Raw genomic sequence first — 20,419 nt, forward strand, 5'->3', positions numbered from 1 at the left:
CCTCGAACAAACCACATTTTCAAAATGAGCTGCTCAACGGGACCTTCGTAAACTGTCTCTGATGTGTTTGAGCAGGGCTTGATCAAAAGCCTGCACACCCAGTAGGTCTCCAGCCTTAGGGTTGACCACGTGTGTGTGTGTGTGTTATACAGTTGACTAACAACAACGACAGGAGATGGTACATGGCATCAGAGAGCAGCCTCCCAGTGTTGTTACCACAATACGCTTACTTTTTTTGTAAATACATAGAGACGCTGCCAATTGTTGATCATGGAAATTTGGTTAAAAGTCATGGAGAAGTCACGGAAAAGTCATGAAATTCCATCTGTCAACATGTGTATGAACCCTGCTCTCCTCTCCCTCTTCTTTCCTCCCCCTCCTCGCTCCTCTGCTCTCTTCTTCTCCTTGTCCAGGGGGAGACTAACCTCACAAGACCTTGTCTGAACAAAATACTCAGCCTGTTACAACCCTCATGTTCAGCCAATCACACGCTAGAGCTGGACTCCTCCCTATGTCTCCCTCTCGCTCCCAGCCTCTTTCTCTCGCCCCTCCCCCATGTGGATGTGTTAGTCTTTTTTCCTCTTTTCCCCCCTGTTTTTATTTATTTTAGGGAAAGAATTATGTTTTTTGACTGTAACACCAGTTGTTACACTATTGTATACACTTGGTGTGTAATGGTTCATCAAAACCATGGTTCAGTACGTATTGCTGTTTTTGGGTCACGTTTCGGTACAGCTGGGAAATGAAATGCTATTGACAATTTTACGCAGTCACGATGTGTCTTGCGTTGTCTGTTGAGACCCTGATTGTTATTATGTGCCTCAAGTTTCCACTCTGATGCTGTGTTTGTAGCCATGTGGGAGGTGGGAATTTACCAGTTGTGAAGTTGTAAGTACCAGTTGGATGCGTTCATGTGATTTTGAACTCATTGAGAAATGCCGATTGGTTAATGGCCAACAAACCGTCAACCATAAACAAAAAGTACAGCTATCATGCTTGTAAACAAATTTTAGTATTAAAAAAACCCATTAATTGATTGCTTTTTTATAAATAATGTTTTGTTGCATTTAACTGCCGAAAATGCTGTTGGAGGCCATTTTCTTAGTAGGTGATGTCAAAGGTCACCATGTGGGAGAAGTGGGTGCTCAGGATGAAAGACAAGTTTCCCACTAGTAATTACCAGTTTGAGGGCCTTTAAAGTGGATTTTTCCCAGTTGTATGTGGTAAATTCCCACTTTCCACTTGGCTACGAACGCACCATGACACTGCTTCCTTCAGTGCCAGATGGATCCGTGCAATCCGGTATCCTTGAATTTGCCATTTAAAATGGTTAGGGAAGGGTAAGGGTAGAGGTTAGGGTTCAGGGTAGGGGCGATCCAGGATTGCACTGACCATGCCAGATGTGCACTCTCTAAACCAGAGACTGTAGATATACAAACCGCCTACCTATCACTCCTTTAATTTCTTTGGCCCGGTCAGAATCAGCTGCCAAGTGCTGCTTGAATGCAGAGGGGAGAACGCTGTTTTTTTGTGTTTCCGTCTTTCTCTGGTATACTGGGGGGGACGTCAGCGTAAATGTGTCAACATATTGGAGGTATTGGCAGCTGCATAGGCTATTCTCATTGAGCGTGGCGACATGCTGTTAACATTTTATCCACAAATCTGTCCATCACCGTTTTAATCTACTGGGAAGCCAACATTTTCCCAAACTGTTGGTTTAAATGCTGATTTGAGGATCCTCCTGGTTTATCGACCCCACCACTCACCGTCGCACAGAACGAGTTCTCGGCTGCGCCTCACAAAAGGACAGTTTGAAATGTGCCAATTAAGATTATAGTTTTGAATAGGACGTGCGCATAGGCTCTAGTTTTAATGGAATAACCTGAAATGTGTTTTCAGCTCAGATTTACTTCGAGGCATAGCCTGTTACCTAGTGTTTTATTGCCTAGCCTAGTGTTTCATTTTGTACATTTGTTTTTATTGTATTCGTTCAGGTTCACGGTCTGAATGGTACGGTAAGTGTACCGTTACACCCCTAGTACACACCCTTATGTTGTACTAGGGAAATTGTGTTTCGATAGAGCTTGGGTAATACACTGAGGTAAATCCTGTATGGAAATGCGCTGTAGAATTACTAGGGAAAGTTCACTTCTCTCCATAGAGCTATGCTCCTGCCCTGTTGTTTCTGTCAGTGAGGGGCCCTGTCAGGGGGAGGGGGAAGGGGTTCTCTAACTGCAGCTTGCTTCATACGCACTCCAGCCCAGAGCCAACCAGCCAGTCAGGCAGCAGACTAAACACACACAAACACGCCTGTTCCCTTGTCTCACTACCTAAAGGCGACCGATAGACAGAGCTGGCTCCAACAACATAGAGGAAGGTGGGAGGATCGAGAGGAGAACATGGAGACGAGGTTGTTAGCATGGAACCAGGGTTGTGTCCCAAATGGTACCCTATTTTCTATATACAGTCTTATCGATCAAAAAGTAGTGCACTATATAGAGAATAGGGTGCCTTTTAGTGCTAGTAGTACATAAATACATTGACCAATGAGAAGATTAGCTGCCCAGTGTCTAGTCTCCCAGAGCAACCAGAGGGATGTGTACACACACACACACACACACACACACACACACACACACACACAGGAACATATTAGAACTGCACATACTCTAGTCTCTGTACATCTCTTTTCTCCATCCTTCTCTCCTTCCACCATCTCCATTGTACATGATGCAAACGTATGACGAGGGAAAAGACCATATTCCATGAAAGGAATCCTCTTCGCTCCCCTTTACTACTTCTATATCTGCAGCAGGTTCTGTAATGGCTGTCATTTCCATGGGGAAGCCATGACGTGCATCCTAAATAAATAATGCCTTTTATAGTGCACTACTTTTGACCCATTAGGGTCTGGTGAAAAGGAGAGCACTATGAAGGGAATAGGGTCAGGGTCTAAAATCAACACCCGCGACCTGCCAAATGTCGGTAGGTTTTGGAATTGGCAGGTAATATGTATATTTTGCCAGCCACGTTGGTGCGTGGTCAGGGCTCCACAGCGCAAGCATTTAATTCGCAGTCAAGTATGAGCACAAATTCTAGCGAAATGAATGAAGCAGTAGCTGTTTTCAAAGTGTTTCTGTCATTTAGTTTCATCGCTGGTGGCTAATCACACAGAACTATTAAACCTATAATACAGTTGAAGTTGGAAGTTTACATACACTTAGGTTGGAGTCATTAAAACTAGTTTTTCAACCACTCCACAAATGTCTTGTTAACAAACTATAGTTTTGACAAGTCAGTTGTGTCATGCACAGAGTAGATGTCCTAAGTCATTTTTCCAACAATTGTTTACAGACAGATTATTTCACTGTATCATAATTCCAGTGGGTCAGAAATTTACATACACTAAATTGACTGTGCCTTTAAACAGCTTGGAAAATTCCAGAAAATTATGTCCAAAAAAAAGGAAATAAAATATATCAATATACCACATCACTTCTTACTAGTAATACATTTATTGTTTAACAAACATTACAAAGCATGCTCATTCATGTAAAACAAAAAGTAATTATGACAAAATATTTTGTCGGTTAAAAAATCTGTCTGTTTTTTTTTGTTTCTTGTTGTCTACCTGCCACAGTGGCTGGTGGACCAAAAAGTTTGTTTTAGGCTCTGAATAGGGTGCTACGTGGGACGCACCCACCCATGGTTGTGTGTGATTAGGTATTCACACTGTCTGTGTGTGTAATGGTGTGTGTTAATGGTATGCGTGGTGCTAGCTGGTTGCTCTCATGTCCTTTGTTTTAATGAAAGCAAGTTTGTCCTCATTTTGGTTGGTAGCTCCCATGTCAACATGGCTGCCAATGTGTTTGAATTTGAAGCTTGCTAGTTACAGTAGCAAACGTCTCGCATTACCTTACTACAAAGTCTCGTTCATCACTTATGGCTTATTGAAAAAAACCACGAGGAAGCCTGGAAGCAGAGGCGGTAGAGGCGGAGGATCTTCTGCGAGCTAGCTGCACTTACACCGTGTCCTCTCTTGTCATTAGGAACCTCAGGAGGATCTCCTCCTCCAACCTTTTGGGCTCCCAGAATAGAACTGTTTTCCCTCCTTACTGCTGACAGTCAGGCCTCTAGTCGTGAGGTAGCTGAGGAAAACACAGCCTTTAGGAGAAGGCAATATACAGTACTGTTGTATCTGTTGTCATAAACGGATAGTACACACACTGCCTATTGCACATCACTGAGACACTACACACACAGCATGTGTGTCATCCATGGACATGAGGGGGGGTTCAATCCTGTATAGTTTGGGCACGTTGGGGGTTTGAACGTTTAAACGGATCCTTAACGTTAAGAAGAAGAAAATAAATATTTTGACGTCGGTGCAGAAAGTAAACAGTGTAGTGGTTCAATTTCTGCAACAATTTAGAGTGTTGAAGTTAGAGGCTCAACTTCTCCACTGTTTTGGTGCCCTGGCTGTGAACAGCCTGAAGCGAACCTGTGCGGAGATGCTGTGTGAGAGCGTCGTGTTGCATCTCACTCATCTCAGTATCCTAGCTTATTCACTGACCATAGGCTTTACTGAAGTTGGGAGACATTGCGAGATACAGCATTCCATTGCGAGATGCAGCTTTTGATTGCCGATAGATGGGCCTAGTGCACTGACTCTGCCTGGTGGTTGATCCTCTCTAGCTCGCTATGAAAGATGCAGGTATTTGTGTTCCCGGAAGTACGGCAACTAATCTTGAAACTCAGAAATAGGAGTTGATGTGCAAGGAGTCCACTACGTCATTGTCGTTAAGTTGGAGAAATGGCAGAGAAAGGCAAGCGACATGAACGAAGTGGAGAACCAGTCTTTTTTTAATGTTTTGTTTAAACATTCAGATTTTTCTCTCCATCTGTCACATCCCTAATGTACGTTACTTTGTTGCTACTGGACTGTGAAGGTATGACGTGGGGCCATCATCAGCATGCTCGAGGGAGTGACACACTCTGTGTAGTGGCATCATCAGGGTTCCTGTGACACACAGGCTATGGTACCCATGGGCAGAGGGTCAGCAGGGCCATCTGTCCACACACACACAGCTCCCAGCCTCTTCACTTGGGTCACTTCCTCCCCGTCACTGCTCTGCTTCCTGTAGCTCTGTAGCCTGATGACTCATGGGTGTGTGTGTGTGTGTGTGTTACTTGCTTGTTGCATGCCCTCTGCTTCTCTCCTCTCATCATCACAACATGACAGATTCATCATCAGATGGCATTCTGACTGACAGGAATCAATTCCTCCGTTTGTACATCCATTAGAGAAATACTACTGTACTCCCAAAGCAATATCCCCTGGTGCCTGTGCTGTCTGTCTGTCCCTTTACTGTTTGTTTACGTCTGTGTGCACACTGGTGTGCTTACTGTGAGGTGCGTCATCATCCTGTCCTCCCACTCACTCTCTATCTGGGTGTGTTTTTGAAGATGACTCAGAGGTAAGCAGTGACAGCTGGGTAATTAATTATCTAGACGAAACTAGGCTGCAGACTAGACGAAACTAGTCTTCAGCCTGGAGATGGCTGCAAAGGGAGAGATTGGACTGAGTGGCTGGGAGGGGCAGACGGAGTGTGTGTGACGCTGCCACTGATGACAGGCGTCTAGACAGTACCCATGTGGCCTGAAAAATGTGCCTCAGGCCAGCAGCCAACTCTGGTCAGGAACAAACCTGTCCTTATCTCTCTCTCGTGTGTGTGTGTGTGTGTGTGTGTGTGTTGACTGATATTTATCTGTATGTATGTCTGCTTTTGTTTTTCCTTCCTGTGTTTGTGTCTGAAGGAAAGAGACAGAGGAACAGGTGTGTGTCTGTGTGTTTGTTTAACCAGACAGTCACACGGGTTCTTTCAGCATGTTTTTCTTAGGGCACAGAGAGAATCAAGAGAGAGAGAGAGAGACACACACACACACACACACACACACACACACACACACACACACACACACACACACACACACAGAGTGAACTCTGATACTGCTCTAACAACAGTGAGCTCTGGAACAGGATGTGGTAGACTGCAGACAGGGCGGACCCACTGACGGCTGTGTGTCTTCTCTGTCTGGGAGAGGGAGAATGCTAACCCAAACAGAGTTTTACTCCCTTGTTCTCTGTCTGGGAGAGGGAGAATGCTAACCCAAACAGAGTTTTACTCCCTTGTTCTCTGTCTGGGAGAGGGAGAATGCTAACCCAAACAGAGTTTTACTCCCTTGTAGAGACCAGCTCCTGTCTTTTCCTGGCCCCTTCTTAACCGTCTAGAGTCTAAGCCCTGTCTAATCCGGGGGAGGGGGGTTCTAGGGTAACATATGGAATTGTTTTAAGATGGTCATGCCAATGATCATTTAGCTATTTGATTTAGAATTTTAAGACTCCTTAAATATAAAAAAATATATTATTATTGGGTGAAAGAATGAATTTGGCATTACTGCTATTAGCCAATGCAAATGCATTGAATAACATTCACTACATGGAACAACAGATATTCCCCCCCCCCCCCCCAAACATCTAAAATACTTTTTTTCCTGAAGTGTCTGCCATACATCTGAGAGATGTAAGAAAGATCAGGAAACTTTTTAATTTTTTGTATGTCTGTCTTTCTTTTCCTAAAATGGATTAAAATATTTTTTCCCCTCATCAATCTACACACAATACCCCGTAACGATAAAGCGAAAACAGGATTGTAGAAATGTTTTATAATTTATTTGAACCCCCACCTATTACATACCCTATTACATACCCTTTTTCAGGTGCATCCTGTATCCATTGATCGTCCTTGATGTTTCTACAACTTGGAGTTCACCTGTGATAAATTCAGTTGATTGGACATGCTTTGGAAAGGCGCGCACCTGTCTATATACAGCTCCCACAGTTGACAGTGCATGAAACCAAGCTTGAACTGTTTGGCCTGAATGCCAAGTGCCACGTCGGGAGGAAACCTGGCAACATCCCAAGGGTGAAAGCATGGTGGGGGCAGCATCATGCTGTGGGGATGCCTGTTGCGCAAGGCACCGCACAAAAATCGGTCAGAATTTGGAAACTATCTTACCAGGAACATAATTGTTTAAAACCTGGAGATTTTGTGTAATTTTATGAAGCTGGTCTTACTTTGTTTCAAAGTAGCCTAGCCAAAATGGGAGTTTAGAAATATTGAGGAATTATTTGATAAACACTTAATATGCCATTGAAACGAGCATTTCTCTCATGTTCTATTGGTTTTCATATCAACATTTTTTTTATTGTTCAACAGCAAAGGCTGATGACAATCGTAGTCATATTAGTAACCATGCTAGTTGATGACAATAACCCGCTAGTTGATAATCTAATCCTATAAATAACCATGCTAGTTGATGATAATCCTACTCATATTAGTAACCCTGCTAGTTGATAATCCTAATCCTATAAATAACCCTGCTAGTTGATGATAAACCTAGTCCTATTAGTAACCCTGCTAGTTGATGATAATCCTATAAATAACCCTGCTAGTTGATGATAATCCTAATCCTATAAATAACCCTGCTAGTTGATGATAATCCAAATCCTATAAATAACCCTGCTAGTTGATGATAATCCTAATCCTATAAATAACCCTGCTAGTTGATGATAATCCTAGTCATATTAGTAACCCTGCTAGTTGATGATAATCCTAGTCAAATTAGTAACCCTGCTAGTTGATGATAATCCTAATCCTATAAATAACCCTGCTAGTTGATGATAATCCTAATCCTATAAATAACCCTGCTAGTTGATGATAATCCTAATCCTATAAATAACCCTGCTAGTTGATGATAATCCTAATCCTATAAATAACCCTGCTAGTTGATGATAATCCTAATCCTATAAATAACCCTGCTAGTTGATGATAATCCTAATCCTATAAATAACCCTGCTAGTTGATGATAATCCTAATCCTATAAATAACCCTGCTAGTTGATGATAATCCTAATCCTATAAATAACCCTGCTAGTTGATGATAATCCTAATCCTATAAGTAACCCTGCTAGTTGATGATAATCCTAATCCTATAAATAACCCTGCTAGTTGATGCATCTTTAGATCTCCCCTCTTCATTTGTAATGGATATTTTAATGTCTGACACACGAAACCACTCACAGGTGCCTTTGAGAACAAGGTTTTCCCACTAATTGTGTTTTGGAACATTTCTGCATTGCCTACATCCATGTCTGCATTGCTGAGTTTATAATATGAGGTAGAGACACTGATAACCCATTGTTGATGTTATTAAACATGGATGAAGTGGTGATACATGTGTACAATTGAACCTTACATGGCATGATGAATACAAAAAGACCACCATTGAACCTGGTTTTACAGTCTGAGTGAACGAGTTCCTAGGTTCATTGTACTTATAGTGAACAATTGGTCTTCTTGACTCTAATGCCGTTTATTTTTACTGGCTTCATTGGGGAGTATTTTACATCCGATTTATCTTAAATTGGTCAGCGGTGTTGAAAACATTATTATGGGATCATGCGTTAACTTCTCCAGCGGACATTATAGTCATCGACATTTAGTTTTTTTTAGAAGATAAATACAAATTTTATTTCATTACAGAGACAAATACATAGTATCGTATGAACTGAAAGAAGCCAATAATTTCTCAATAAAAATGGAAAATATAAAAACATTTTAGAGTCCACACTACAACAAAGAAATACTTAAATGCATGTGTTTTTGTCCTTGAAAAATGACATTGAAATGCTGTAAATTTCTATGGAGGCTGTTCCTTGGGAGTGTCATTACTGACGGACGGCGCCCCCTGTCATTCATCTAGTGAATACATGTATATCATCACGACCCTCCTCAGCAGTGGATGAGATGTGGAGTAGAGACATGAACCCTGGCAGTTTGTGTGTTTGTGGCTGGTAGATTATAACAGTAATGAAAAGCTGTTTCTGTGCCGAGAATACTAATCCACATTGTCATGCAGCTTGTGGGTCTCCCACATAGCTATGTGTGTGTGTGTGTGTATATAGGTATATAAGCACACATTTTCACACACAGAGTCACGCAATAATCTGTTTTGTGTGTATGTATATGTTTAAGTTAGTTTATTAGTCACATGCACAGGGTTAAAGCTGTGTCCTGGAGTACAGGCAGTGAGCACCCAATGATGCGTTGGGCTGAGCGTACCACCCTCTGTAGAGCCTTGCAGTCAGCGGCGGTGGAGTTGCCTTACCAGGCCGTGATGCAGCCCGACAGTATGCTCTCTGGTGCTCCTGTAGAACACTGTGTGCCCTCGGGGATGTGTCACATCAGCACAGATTTCTAATGGTTCCCTGTTTCTCCCTGGTGTTTGTGTGGTTGAATATGAGATGGAGGTGATGGAGAGAAAAAGGGGGAGAGAGGAATGGAGAGAGAGGGGGACAGACTGCCTCACCACTGCAGTGGCTGATTTGTTGTTGCTTATCTTTTCGCTCTCGCTCGCAGTGTGCACTGCCTCTGAGAAATACAGCAAACAATTTCAGACACAGATAGCGCACCCCATACACACACTCGGGAATATTCACACTGGCTTCCACTGCTGAGGAGGGTCAGACCAATGATATACATGTAAACACACACATGGCCAAGCCTAATGCGTAAACACACACATTAGAGGTCGACCGATTATGATTTTTCAACGCCGATAATGATTAGAGGACAAAAAAAGCCGATACCGATTTATCGGTTGATATAAAAAATAATAATAATAAATAAAATAAAAAATAATAATTATTATTATTTACTTATTTGTAATAATGACAATTACAACAATACTGAACACTTATTTTAATGTAATACATCAATAAAATCAATTTAGCCTCAAGTAAATAATGAAACGTGGTTTAAATAATGCAAAAACAAAGTGTTGGAGAAGAAAGTAAAAGTGCAATATGTGCCATGTAAAAAAGCTAACGTTTCAGTTCCTTGCTCAGAACATGAGAACATATGAAAGCTGGTGGTTCCTTTTAACATGAGTCTTCAATATTCCCAGGTAAGAAGTTTTAGGTTGTAGTTATTATAGGACTATTTCTCTCTATACCATTTGTATTTCATTAACCTTTGACTATTGGATGTTCTTATAGGCACTTTAATATTGCCAGTGTAACAGTATAGCTTCCGTCTCGCTCCTCCCTGGGCTCGAACCAGCAACACAGCAACAATTAGCGTGCGCTAACTAGCTGGCCATTTCACTTCGGTTACACCAGCCTCATCTCTGGAGTTGATAGGCTTGAAATCATAAACAGCGCAATGCTTGACGCACAACAAAGAGCTGCTGGCAAAACGCCAAAAAGTGCTGTTTGAATGAATGTTTACGCGCCTGCTTCTGCCTACGACTGCTCAGTCAGATACTTAGATACTTGTATGCTCAGTCAGATTATATGCAACGCAGGACATGCTAGGTAATATCATCAACCATGTGTAGTTAACTAGTGATTATGATTGTTTTTTTACAAGAAGTTTAATGCTAGCTAGCAATTTACCTTGGCTTACTGCATTCGCGTAACAGGCAGCCTCCTTGTGGAGTGCAACGAGAGAGAGGCAGGTCGTTATTGCGTTGGACTAGTTAACTGTAATGTTGCAAGATTGGATCCCCCGAGCTGACAATGTGAAAATCTGTCGTTCTGCCCCTGAACAAGGCAGTTAACCCACCGTTCCTAGGCCGTCATTGAAAATAAGAATGTGTTCTTAATTAACTGACCTGCCTAGTTAAATAAAGGTATAAAAATATATATATTTCTTTTAAATCGGCACCCAAAAATACAGATTTCCGATTGTTATGAAAACTTGAAATCGGCCCTAATGAATTGGCCATCCCGATGAATCGGTCGACCTTTAACACACACACCTCTCTCGCTTACCTACTACTGGCTTCTCTCACGCTCTTTATCCCTCCTTCCCTTAGCTGCGTGTTAGAAATGCTATTGAGCTGTGAACCGTCCTGTTGCATTAGTACTGTGTGTGTGTCAGCCCTGTCTGTCCGCGATGAGCATTAACACATTAGCTCATGGCCTCTTGCTGAGAGTGACCTGGATAAAAACACACGCACACAACCGGCAGCAGCTTTAGCAGAGCGAGATTGGACTGCGTGGATGGGAGTGGCAGACATTTTTGTTGCAGCCCCATACATAAAACAACTGATGCCTGTGTGTGCAGTCAATGCTGTTTCCCCCCCCCCCCCACAAAATAATTGAAAGTCCTGGAAAATAACATCTTGAAAAGAGTGGAAGTCTCTGGCTAATCTGCGCCATAACAGAGGCCCGTCTCGCTCTCTCTCCAGTGTCTAACCCTCCTCTCTCTCTCTCTCCCTCTCTCTCTCTGGAAGATGGAAGATGAGGACAGGGACACCCAGGTGAGGAGATCGCGTCCTCCCGGGCCTCTGGTTTCTCCTAACAGTAAACTGGCCGACAGCGATGCAGCAACCAAGGTACGCACGCACGCACGCACGCACGCACGCACACACACACACACACACACACACACACACAGCGGTGTACTGCTGACGATGTAACATTGAATCGACTACACTTAACCCCCCCCCCCCTGACCTTCCTCGAATCCCCTACGACCCTAACCCAACCCCCCTTACCACGTAACCCCACACAAACTGGGGTCAGCCCCTAAAACACACTCCTATTTGAAAAAGCACGCCATGCTCTCTCTCCTTCTCTCTTCTCACCCCCCCTAAACACACAAAGCCATTGAAAAATCAATGTGTTTTTATCACAATTTTCTCAAACATGCACACACAATTATAGCTACAAACATTGACATTCAGATATAGGTTTTATATGATAATTAATAAACGCCTACAGATCTCTCCTTTTTGGTGTTTATCTTTTGATTTTTATCATCTACAGTATATTAACATGTGTATTGATGTATTATTATGTTGTTTACAGGCTAAAGCCCAGGCTACTCTGGTGTTCAACCGCCTGTTCCCCCACATTAAAGAAGAGCCTGGCCACCCTGCCATGGTCCATCCCAGGTACTTTTGTTTTCCTATTTTCATATATTTTAGCCCACAATGGAGGCTAATCTTCCAAGAGTCCTGGGGACTGGCTAGCTACAGTCTTCCTCCTGGGAAAGTTACTTGGAATGGATTCTCAACGTCCTCTCGGGGAGCGTTACTAGAGCAGCGCTGAAACCCCGCTCTGCCTCTTTACCCTGCCTCTAGTTAACCCGACCGTGGGCCCGTGCCAGCGTGACCTTTTGTGTTCTTCTGATCAGTAATCGGTTCCAGATTCATGTGGAGACTAGCTGGATTATAGGAGACATGGCAGCATGTGACCACAGGGAGGAAACAGACAGCCTAGACTATGGGATTACAACTGACCGCTCGACAGGACATGTCTGCCTTAGACTTCAGACCCGACCAGACCAAAGCTGGTTTCCCCGCATTCGGTGTTTTTTACAGTGGTCGTTACTGAAGTGCAACTTTAGAACCGAGTGTTTTCTAGAACACCAGGGAGTCTCGCTAGCATGTGAAAACTTGCCCCATATTAAAGCTGTGCACTATGCAGAAGTCGATCTGCCATTTCGTGGTTGCTAAAATTCAAATAGTTTTGGGCCTACCGAGTGCCGTAGTGGGCTAAGGCACTGCAGTGCTGAGTCCTGGGGCCGTGGCCGGGAGCCTCATAGGACGGAGCACAATTTGGCCCAGCGCCGTCCGGGTTAGGGGAGGGTTTGGCCGGGGAGCTCATCACGCTCTAGCCTCCTTGGGCCGGTCGCCTGCAAGCTGACTTCAGTCATCGGTTGAACAGTGTTTTCTCCGACACATTGGTGCGGATGACTTCCAGGTTAAGAAGCGGCGCGTTGAGAAGCGGCGCGTTGAGAATATAGTATATCCATTTTAGCAACTTGGATGCCAAAAATGCACAAGTGGTATACGTAGAATAACGGTGAGCATGTGTAACTCTGTACCTGTATATATTTGATTAAGTCTACTCTCCCTCTCTCCCTAGTCACTTCCTGTATACATATGATAAGATGGTGGCTCCTAACGTGTCTCTGAGGGGTCAGCCGGAGGTCAGCCCTGAGGTACTGGGGGTGCTGCTCAAACACCACTACAGCAGGAGACTGGGCCACGGCGACACTGCTATGGGTCAGTACCACACACACACACACACACACACACATGGATGAATCAGCCATGCTGCTGCACCCTCCTGTCACACAGGTTGTAAATTAGTGCGTTAAAGTCCCAGGTTGTGTCCCAAATGTCACCCTATTCCCTATAGAGCACTACTTTTGTCCAGAGCTCTGTGGGCCAAAAGTCTATGGGTCAAAAGTAGTGCACTCTAAAGTGAATAGGGCTGCCATTGGGGGTTCAGCCCTAGAAGTGCGTGTGTATGAGGGGACCATTTGTGTGGGTGAATATGTGGTGTCGGGTTGTTAGGTGAATGGTTCTTCTCCAGCTGTGTGGGAGGATGTGTGTATTTGTCCATATATCTGCGTTGCACATGCATGTGTGTGGGTTGGCTATGCTGTGTAGGTGGATGAGACTTTGTACTGCTTCCATCTCTCAACTTTCCTCTCTTCTTCTTCTCCCTCCTCAGATCTCCACGCCTCTCCTGTAGTTGACGAGACCAAGTCTCAGCAGCGCGTCGTTTCCGCTGCCGACCGGGAGCGCCAGCAGCCAGTTTCCATGGAGACCAGCCCCGGCAACAAGAGTTATTCGACTGCGGCGGCAGCGTCATCGGTAGCGGCGCTGGGGAGTAAAGATGTTCTCTCTTCAGGCTGTGAGGACGACAAGGACAGGATCGTAGTGGAGATCGTTCAGATGTACAGCAGACAGCAGGAGAAGCTGCACTCCACCCTGCACAAACAACTGCATCTAGAGATGGTGAGACACAAGACACAGTGAGACAACTAGAGGTTGTCTACTCCACCCATAGAAACAGATTTAGCCAGGGAGTCAATAGCATAAAACAATATTTCTCAATCTGTTCATCAGGGACTCCTCAGGTCTTCTTAGTTCCTGCCCAGCACTAACACTCCTGATTCAATCAACAAGAGGGCTTGGTAGACCAAAGAACCAAGATGTTAGGTTGTCTCGAAAATATTGAGTCCCTTCAATTCATTGAATTCAACATGTTGAATTTAAAGAAATCACGCATCAGGTATAGGACAGCATTTCAAAAACATTTAGTATGTCCTTGTACACCTCAATGACCTGAGCTGCTTATGGGGAATGTACCATTCCCTGTATGTCTCTTTCTGTGTCTGTCTCTCGCTCCCTCTGTCTCTGTGTAATATAGTGTAATTTAGAGCTATGTAACTGACCATGCCCCCCTCCGTCTCTAGGAGTTGGAGGCGCTGCGTGGAGGCGAGGCGGCCAGGCTGCAGCAGTTGTCTGCAGAGCAGCGTGAGCTGCAGAGTGAACTGGAGGCAGTCCACACTGAGCACACTCAGAAACTGGGGCAGGTGAGGGAGGAACAGAGGGAGTTGGAGCACAGGCTGGAACAGCTGCGACAGCAGAGCTGTGTGTGTGACAACAGCAATCACACACACCAGGAGGCACACTACGCCAATCAGGTAGGCACTGGAGATACACACATACACACACCACCACATCCTGCTTGACCTCAGACAACACAACACTTAGTCATTCTGGGAAAATATACTCATATCTGTTTGTGACACTGTGGTGGTGTGTAGAGGACACTGGGTCTTTGTTTGGGTTTCCAGTACAGAGCTTTATTTTCAGATAGTGCTGCTGGGCTCAGCTCAGGGAGGAATGTAACACACACACGCACACACACCCCTCCTGTCCTGCTGTCTCCTTCAGCCTTGGTGTCTGGCTCAGACTGTCTGGCTGTGTGTTTCTGTGTGTGTGTGTCCAAGTGTGTGTGTGTCCAAGTGTGTGTGTGTCCAAGTGTGTGAGTGTCTGTGTGCTGTTCAGACTAACCTGACCTCATCTCTCTTACTTACGTCCTCCCTTCCTCCTCCTCTTTAGCTGGCAGAGCTGCGTGGGAGGTTGGATGGTGCGGAGGCTGACAGGGAGGAGCTCCAGGAGGAGTTGAAGAGGGAGCGGGACGCCCGGGAGAAGCTGGAGAGAATCATCTCTCAGCTCAAACACCAGATGGACCAGACGGCCTCTTCCTCGTCTTCCTCGGCCACCACAATTGCTACAGGGAGCCCCTCTTCAAACCCCGCCCCCTCCACCCAAGCACCCCACACAGAGGGCCTCGAGCAGCAGAACGGCCACGCTCCGAAGTAGCCCCTCACGAAACTCCCCTTTTCCATTTGTCTCTCAACCCCCCCCAAGCGCCCTCTGTTTTGTTCCTCAAACTCACTCCCTCATCCCTCACCTCCTGCTGGCAGAGACGGCAGCCCTAGACAGACGGACAGACAGACAGTACTCTGTCCCCCAAGGCTGCTTCTCTGCTCTCTCACCCGCTTCCTTCCTGGTCCCTCCCTCGTCTTTACTTCTTTGGAAAAGGAACTCCCGTTGGTTTTTATTTAACATCACATGAAATGAGTTTTATGTTTGTTTTTTATTCCTCCTATCCTTAAACAGTATTTCCATTTTGGGAAGTATATGTTTGTTTTAATTTCTAGTTTTACTGAACAAACTAATGACTGCTTGGCAGACCGATAGGAGTTGGGTGTCTTTAGGACCCTTTCCTCCATCCCTCCCTCCTTCCTTGGACTTGATGTTTTGTCGCCCCCATAGAGACCGGGAAGTCAGTCAGACAGAAAGACAGTTCTCTCCTGCACCACTCGACTCTGTTCTGAACTGGGGTTACATTAGCGCTCAGTCGCTCTTTCTACTACTACCTTGCACGCCAACTGGAGCCAAGATGGTGCCCGTGTGGGTGCTCTCAATCTTTGTACATACACCCAGCCCAGCCATTCTGGACCAGCTACCAGCCACACACAGCAGTAGACTGCATTGACAGACATTTTCATTTCACCTTTGTTTGTTTTTGTACTCTTATTCTTGGTAAGACGAGAAGTTGAAAGACAAAGTTCTAAATGTGTAAAACAAAGGTATAGGAAAAGGTTATTGTACAGAGCATTTGCAGTCATCATTGTTAAGCCTACTGAAGTGATAATAAGATGTAAAGACATATGAGTGATGTGACTCTGAGGACTGCTTAGGTTGTTGTGGTCTGGAACAACAACAAACCTCTGAACTAGTCTGGCTCGGTCTGTTTTGATAGGACATGTCACTCACACACATACACACTCACCAAATTTCCTTGTAGAAATCTGCAGTTTGTCCTGTTTTAGTTTTGATTTCCCTGTTGGCAGCAGTTGGTGTGTTTGCCATCCTCATCTCTCCTTCTCGTGAGAGCAGCAGAACCTAGCTGTCTGCTTGGTGGAATGTGGGTCACAGGTGAATGGAATTAGTGCAGATTGACAGTGTGTGGTGTGGGCTGGCTGCTGCCTTGGATCCAGGCCCCTGCTTCCTCCGCGTTATTCCAACTCACTGAACAAACAGATCCCGAGAGGAAGGAGGGAAAGACCAGGATGCAGGGAGGTACAGTCAAGCGGAGAGAAATGGAGGCGGGGGAAGAGAGGAGTGAGAGAGAGAAAGGGGATTGAGGTAGTGCAGGGGGCTGATGCCCTCTCTCTCTCGAGCTGGGTGGGCCGGGTGCGGGTGATGAGGAGGAGAGAGGAGCCTCTTTTGTCCTGTCAGAATTGGGGCAGTTTCTATAGTCTGGGGCCTCTCTCTCTCCTGCCCCCGGGGAGCTGGTACAGGAGCCCCTCTCTCTGCCCCACACACACATCGCCATCTCTCCCTCCCACAAACGTACACACAGAACTTTGTCTAGTTGCCAGACAGTCTTTCTTTTATAGCCTCAAGACAGAGCCAGGCAGCGTGTAAATAGTTGTTTAAAAGAGGTTTTGGCCTTGGCTTTAACTACAAGCTGCTTTTTTATGCATCTGCTGTACATGCAAGTTGATAGACATTCCACTGTGCTCAACCATTCAATGCAGATCTCTAAAGAGAATTCCCTACAACATACTCAATGCTCTGCCAGAGTACTAAAGTATAGTAGGTCTTATTTTGTAATCGAGTTTCAACTAAGCTACAAAAAGTTATTTTCATGAGGAGAAAAACGACAACGATGAAACTAACACCCTTGGTGTGTGACGTGAAGTTCACTCGCATGCAGAAAAATCCAATCCATACTGCAAATGTATGCTCTCTACCGACCATTGTTCCATATAAAACTTTCTTGGAAATTGTAAACAAAATAAATAAATAAAAATATATTTAATGTATTAACTAAAGATTTATATTCACTTTGTACATACATTAGTCATTTAATATATTTACTGTGTTGTTATGGGATGATCTTTTAAAGGTTATTATAATATTAACTAGGCCAGGCCCGAAGCTCTAAACAGCCCTGATGTTTTTGTTAGCTCTGAATTCTTCAAAGATTCATTTACTTGTTGTTTACCCTGTTAAAGGGACAATACGCAGCGGAGTGACTTCCTGGTTACACATTATCAACAACCTAATTCAAGATTGACACTTGGCTCTTAAAAATAAAACAAGGGCCATGCCTACATTGGCACTAACCAATAGTGGCAGGTTTGAATTTGTTGTCGCTCTGCTGTGTACGATGATATCATATTGCACCTTTTTAAAGGATGTAATCTTGCTGTTGGGAGTTGAAATTCATGGTGTTCAGATGTGACCACCTGACACAGGACAGAGGTCAGAGTTGAATAGGAAAGAAAGAGCATTGTTACAGCACTTCCCCAGAACTGATTGCTTTCATTTAGTTTCTTTTGTGGATGATTTCACCTTGATAGACTGTGTAATAATGATGTATAATCTTTCTCCCTTAATACCTTCCCTTTTTGTACGCTAAACTCTCAACCCAGACAATTTGAAAATGCACCGAACATTTGTTGAGAGAGAAAAAAACAAACTGAAAACAAAACTAAAGTTTGCATATAACGAGTGGATCGTTACCCCTAAGTTGTTTTGTTAGGTGAATGATTTCCTTCTTCTCACTGTGCCACTCAATTGATACGTTTTTGTAAAAAATAAATAAAAAGAGCCTGTCCTAAATGGCACCCTATTCCTGATTTGTAGTGCACTATATAGGGAATATGTTGCCATTTGGGATGCCACCAGTGTCTCCAACGTACAAGTTGTTGACCTGTCTCACTACTAGCAAGGAGACGCAATGGCTGAGGGCATCTGAGCAGGTTTGACCGTTGAAATACACTTCTGGCTTTAGAAGATGGCGAAATGGAACTAAAGTCCAACTACCTAATCATACCATACAAATGTAGCCTCATGAGATTCTGCAAAGATGAGAGAGAGAAGTGTGTGTGTGTGTGTCGAGTTTGTGTCTGACTGATTCTATGCCATCGATTTGAAAGTGACCGAAGCACAGTAGCTATGAAAAAGCGAGAGTCTTATTCTCAAGTAGCACTGTGGTTGTCCTCATTTTTGTCCAACACACAGAGACAATTGTCCTCTTCGGGGTATAGAGTCTTTATCAGTATTCAGTTAGGTAATTATGGTGATAATAACAATCTCTACACTCTACTGCATTTAGTTTTTTAACAATCGTTCTGGGGTATCTAATGTATTTCTGTGTTTTATTTTATGTCTGTGTAAATTGAATTTTATATACAAGAGGGCGCTCTATATTGACTTTAGTTAAATGTCATAATAATGATATGATAGACACAATGGATTAAAAGAAGTCAAAAATACTATGTAACACAGCGGGCTGGGCCCTCTTGCATTCGCATTGTTATGAGAACTAACGTTGTGTCCCAAAAGGCACCCTGTTCCCTACCCCGTAAGCAACTTTTTGTTCCCTATGGGCCCTGGTCAAAAGTAGTGCACTATATAGGGAATGGGGTGCCATTTAGGACAGAACCTAAGATGGATGTGCTTTGTACAGAGTTTAAAATAAAATAAAAAGTGTTTTTAGAGGGGTGCATTTTACCCAACTCACTACTAACTAGACCATTACCATTAGGCTTGGTCCTGGCCTTGCTTCAGAAGCACAGCTAAACAGTAACTATCATTTCCATTTTATATATATTAGACCTGCATCCCCAATGGATTGTTCTCAGCCATAAAAGGATAGTTCAGTGAATTTAATTTTTTTTACATTTTGAGAGATATACAGTGGCTCAACTTTCCCTTTTAATGAAGAAGGCGATGACGTGTAGAAGTGGCGCTCTTTAACAATGGCAACAAGTTATTTTGGATGGGTGCTATAATGCCAGATCAATTGTTGCCAATTATGCTTTGTAGTTGAATTTTTATTTACAAACACCCTTATCTACAAGGCGGGACCTGGACATTACACCTTGTCCTAGCTAGGTCCCATCTTGTTAATGATTTCACAAAATGGTTCTTAATATTATGTGTGCCTGGGATGAACATGCCATGTTTTCAGTTTAAAGTTATTACACCTGACAAATCATAGTTTAAAGAAGAAATGTTATCTTGTTATGGCTCGTTTTTATTCTTCAGAAACCTGTATGGCAGTGAGTGTCTATGTATGACCATTGCATACCATGTTGCCAACAACGATACAGTGTGATTGAGACTTTTTTTTGTTGTTGCATGAAACGAGACACTGTTCTCCTACCTCATGTTGTGATATAAAATGTTTTTTAAGCAGAGGACACTGCGTCTTTAATCGTGGATCATAATTGATATTTACTAGTAAATGATGACGACATACCTGTACTTGCTCTTAGCGAATACCTCAGTTGTAGATCTCGTGTTGTTTTTCCTCTCGCCCTTATTTCACATCTTGTAAATATACACTGTATAAACAATGAACTTGGATCACGTTCAAGTAAAGTTCTGTAGTGTCACTTGGTGTCGGGAATCTTCTTTTCTTCGGGAGTCAAGACTGATGTCATGTGTTGTCGTAGACGATCACTGATAGCTTAAAGTAGAATAGATCGTCTTTATTATCCCTCATAGGCAATTAGCTGTACATCAGCCAGTCAAAGTTTAGACTATAACTAGAGTACAAAAAAACAGAACTCTACATCATAAAATTAACTCATTACATTGTATGCATCATTATCCAAAATACAACAATGGCTGACACATCAAGTAGACATAACTGTGAATATGCAGATATTTTTGTGTTCATGTTTTTTTTTTTAAGTTAACATGACAATGACAACTGACCCGTCGGTCTTATTATTATTCTCGGTACTCAGAACCAAACCTTGCGTTGTGTAATATTTCAAGAGAGACGACATAATCTTACAAGTCAAGACTAGGAGTGTGATTTATAAATACCCTGTTAAGATTTGTACAGCTCTCTCGCCTGATAATGACAAAAAAAACAATGGACCTACAATATATGGACTCCATTGTTTGTCTTGTCACTCGACTTACAGCTCAGTGTGGCGTTAAGCATTAGG

The 20,419-nt window shown here is 43.6% G+C and overlaps 1 protein-coding gene across 1 annotated transcript in view; it reads left to right on the plus strand.

The window, feature by feature from the left end:
• LOC135559009 (ski-like protein) overlaps positions 1-19,855 on the plus strand; it is a 34,655-nt gene extending 14,800 nt beyond the window's left edge. The window contains exons 3-8 of the mRNA XM_064993309.1: positions 11,361-11,462; positions 11,938-12,023; positions 13,000-13,139; positions 13,594-13,880; positions 14,342-14,572; positions 14,994-19,855. Coding sequence (XP_064849381.1) covers positions 11,361-11,462; positions 11,938-12,023; positions 13,000-13,139; positions 13,594-13,880; positions 14,342-14,572; positions 14,994-15,257 — 1,110 coding nt within the window. The 3' untranslated portion in view covers positions 15,258-19,855. The remainder of the gene's footprint in view (positions 1-11,360; positions 11,463-11,937; positions 12,024-12,999; positions 13,140-13,593; positions 13,881-14,341; positions 14,573-14,993) is intronic.
• The last annotated feature ends 564 nt before the right edge of the window (positions 19,856-20,419 follow it).

This window comes from Oncorhynchus masou, chromosome 17 (assembly GCF_036934945.1).
Source record: "Oncorhynchus masou masou isolate Uvic2021 chromosome 17, UVic_Omas_1.1, whole genome shotgun sequence".
Lineage (NCBI taxonomy): Eukaryota > Metazoa > Chordata > Actinopteri > Salmoniformes > Salmonidae > Oncorhynchus > Oncorhynchus masou.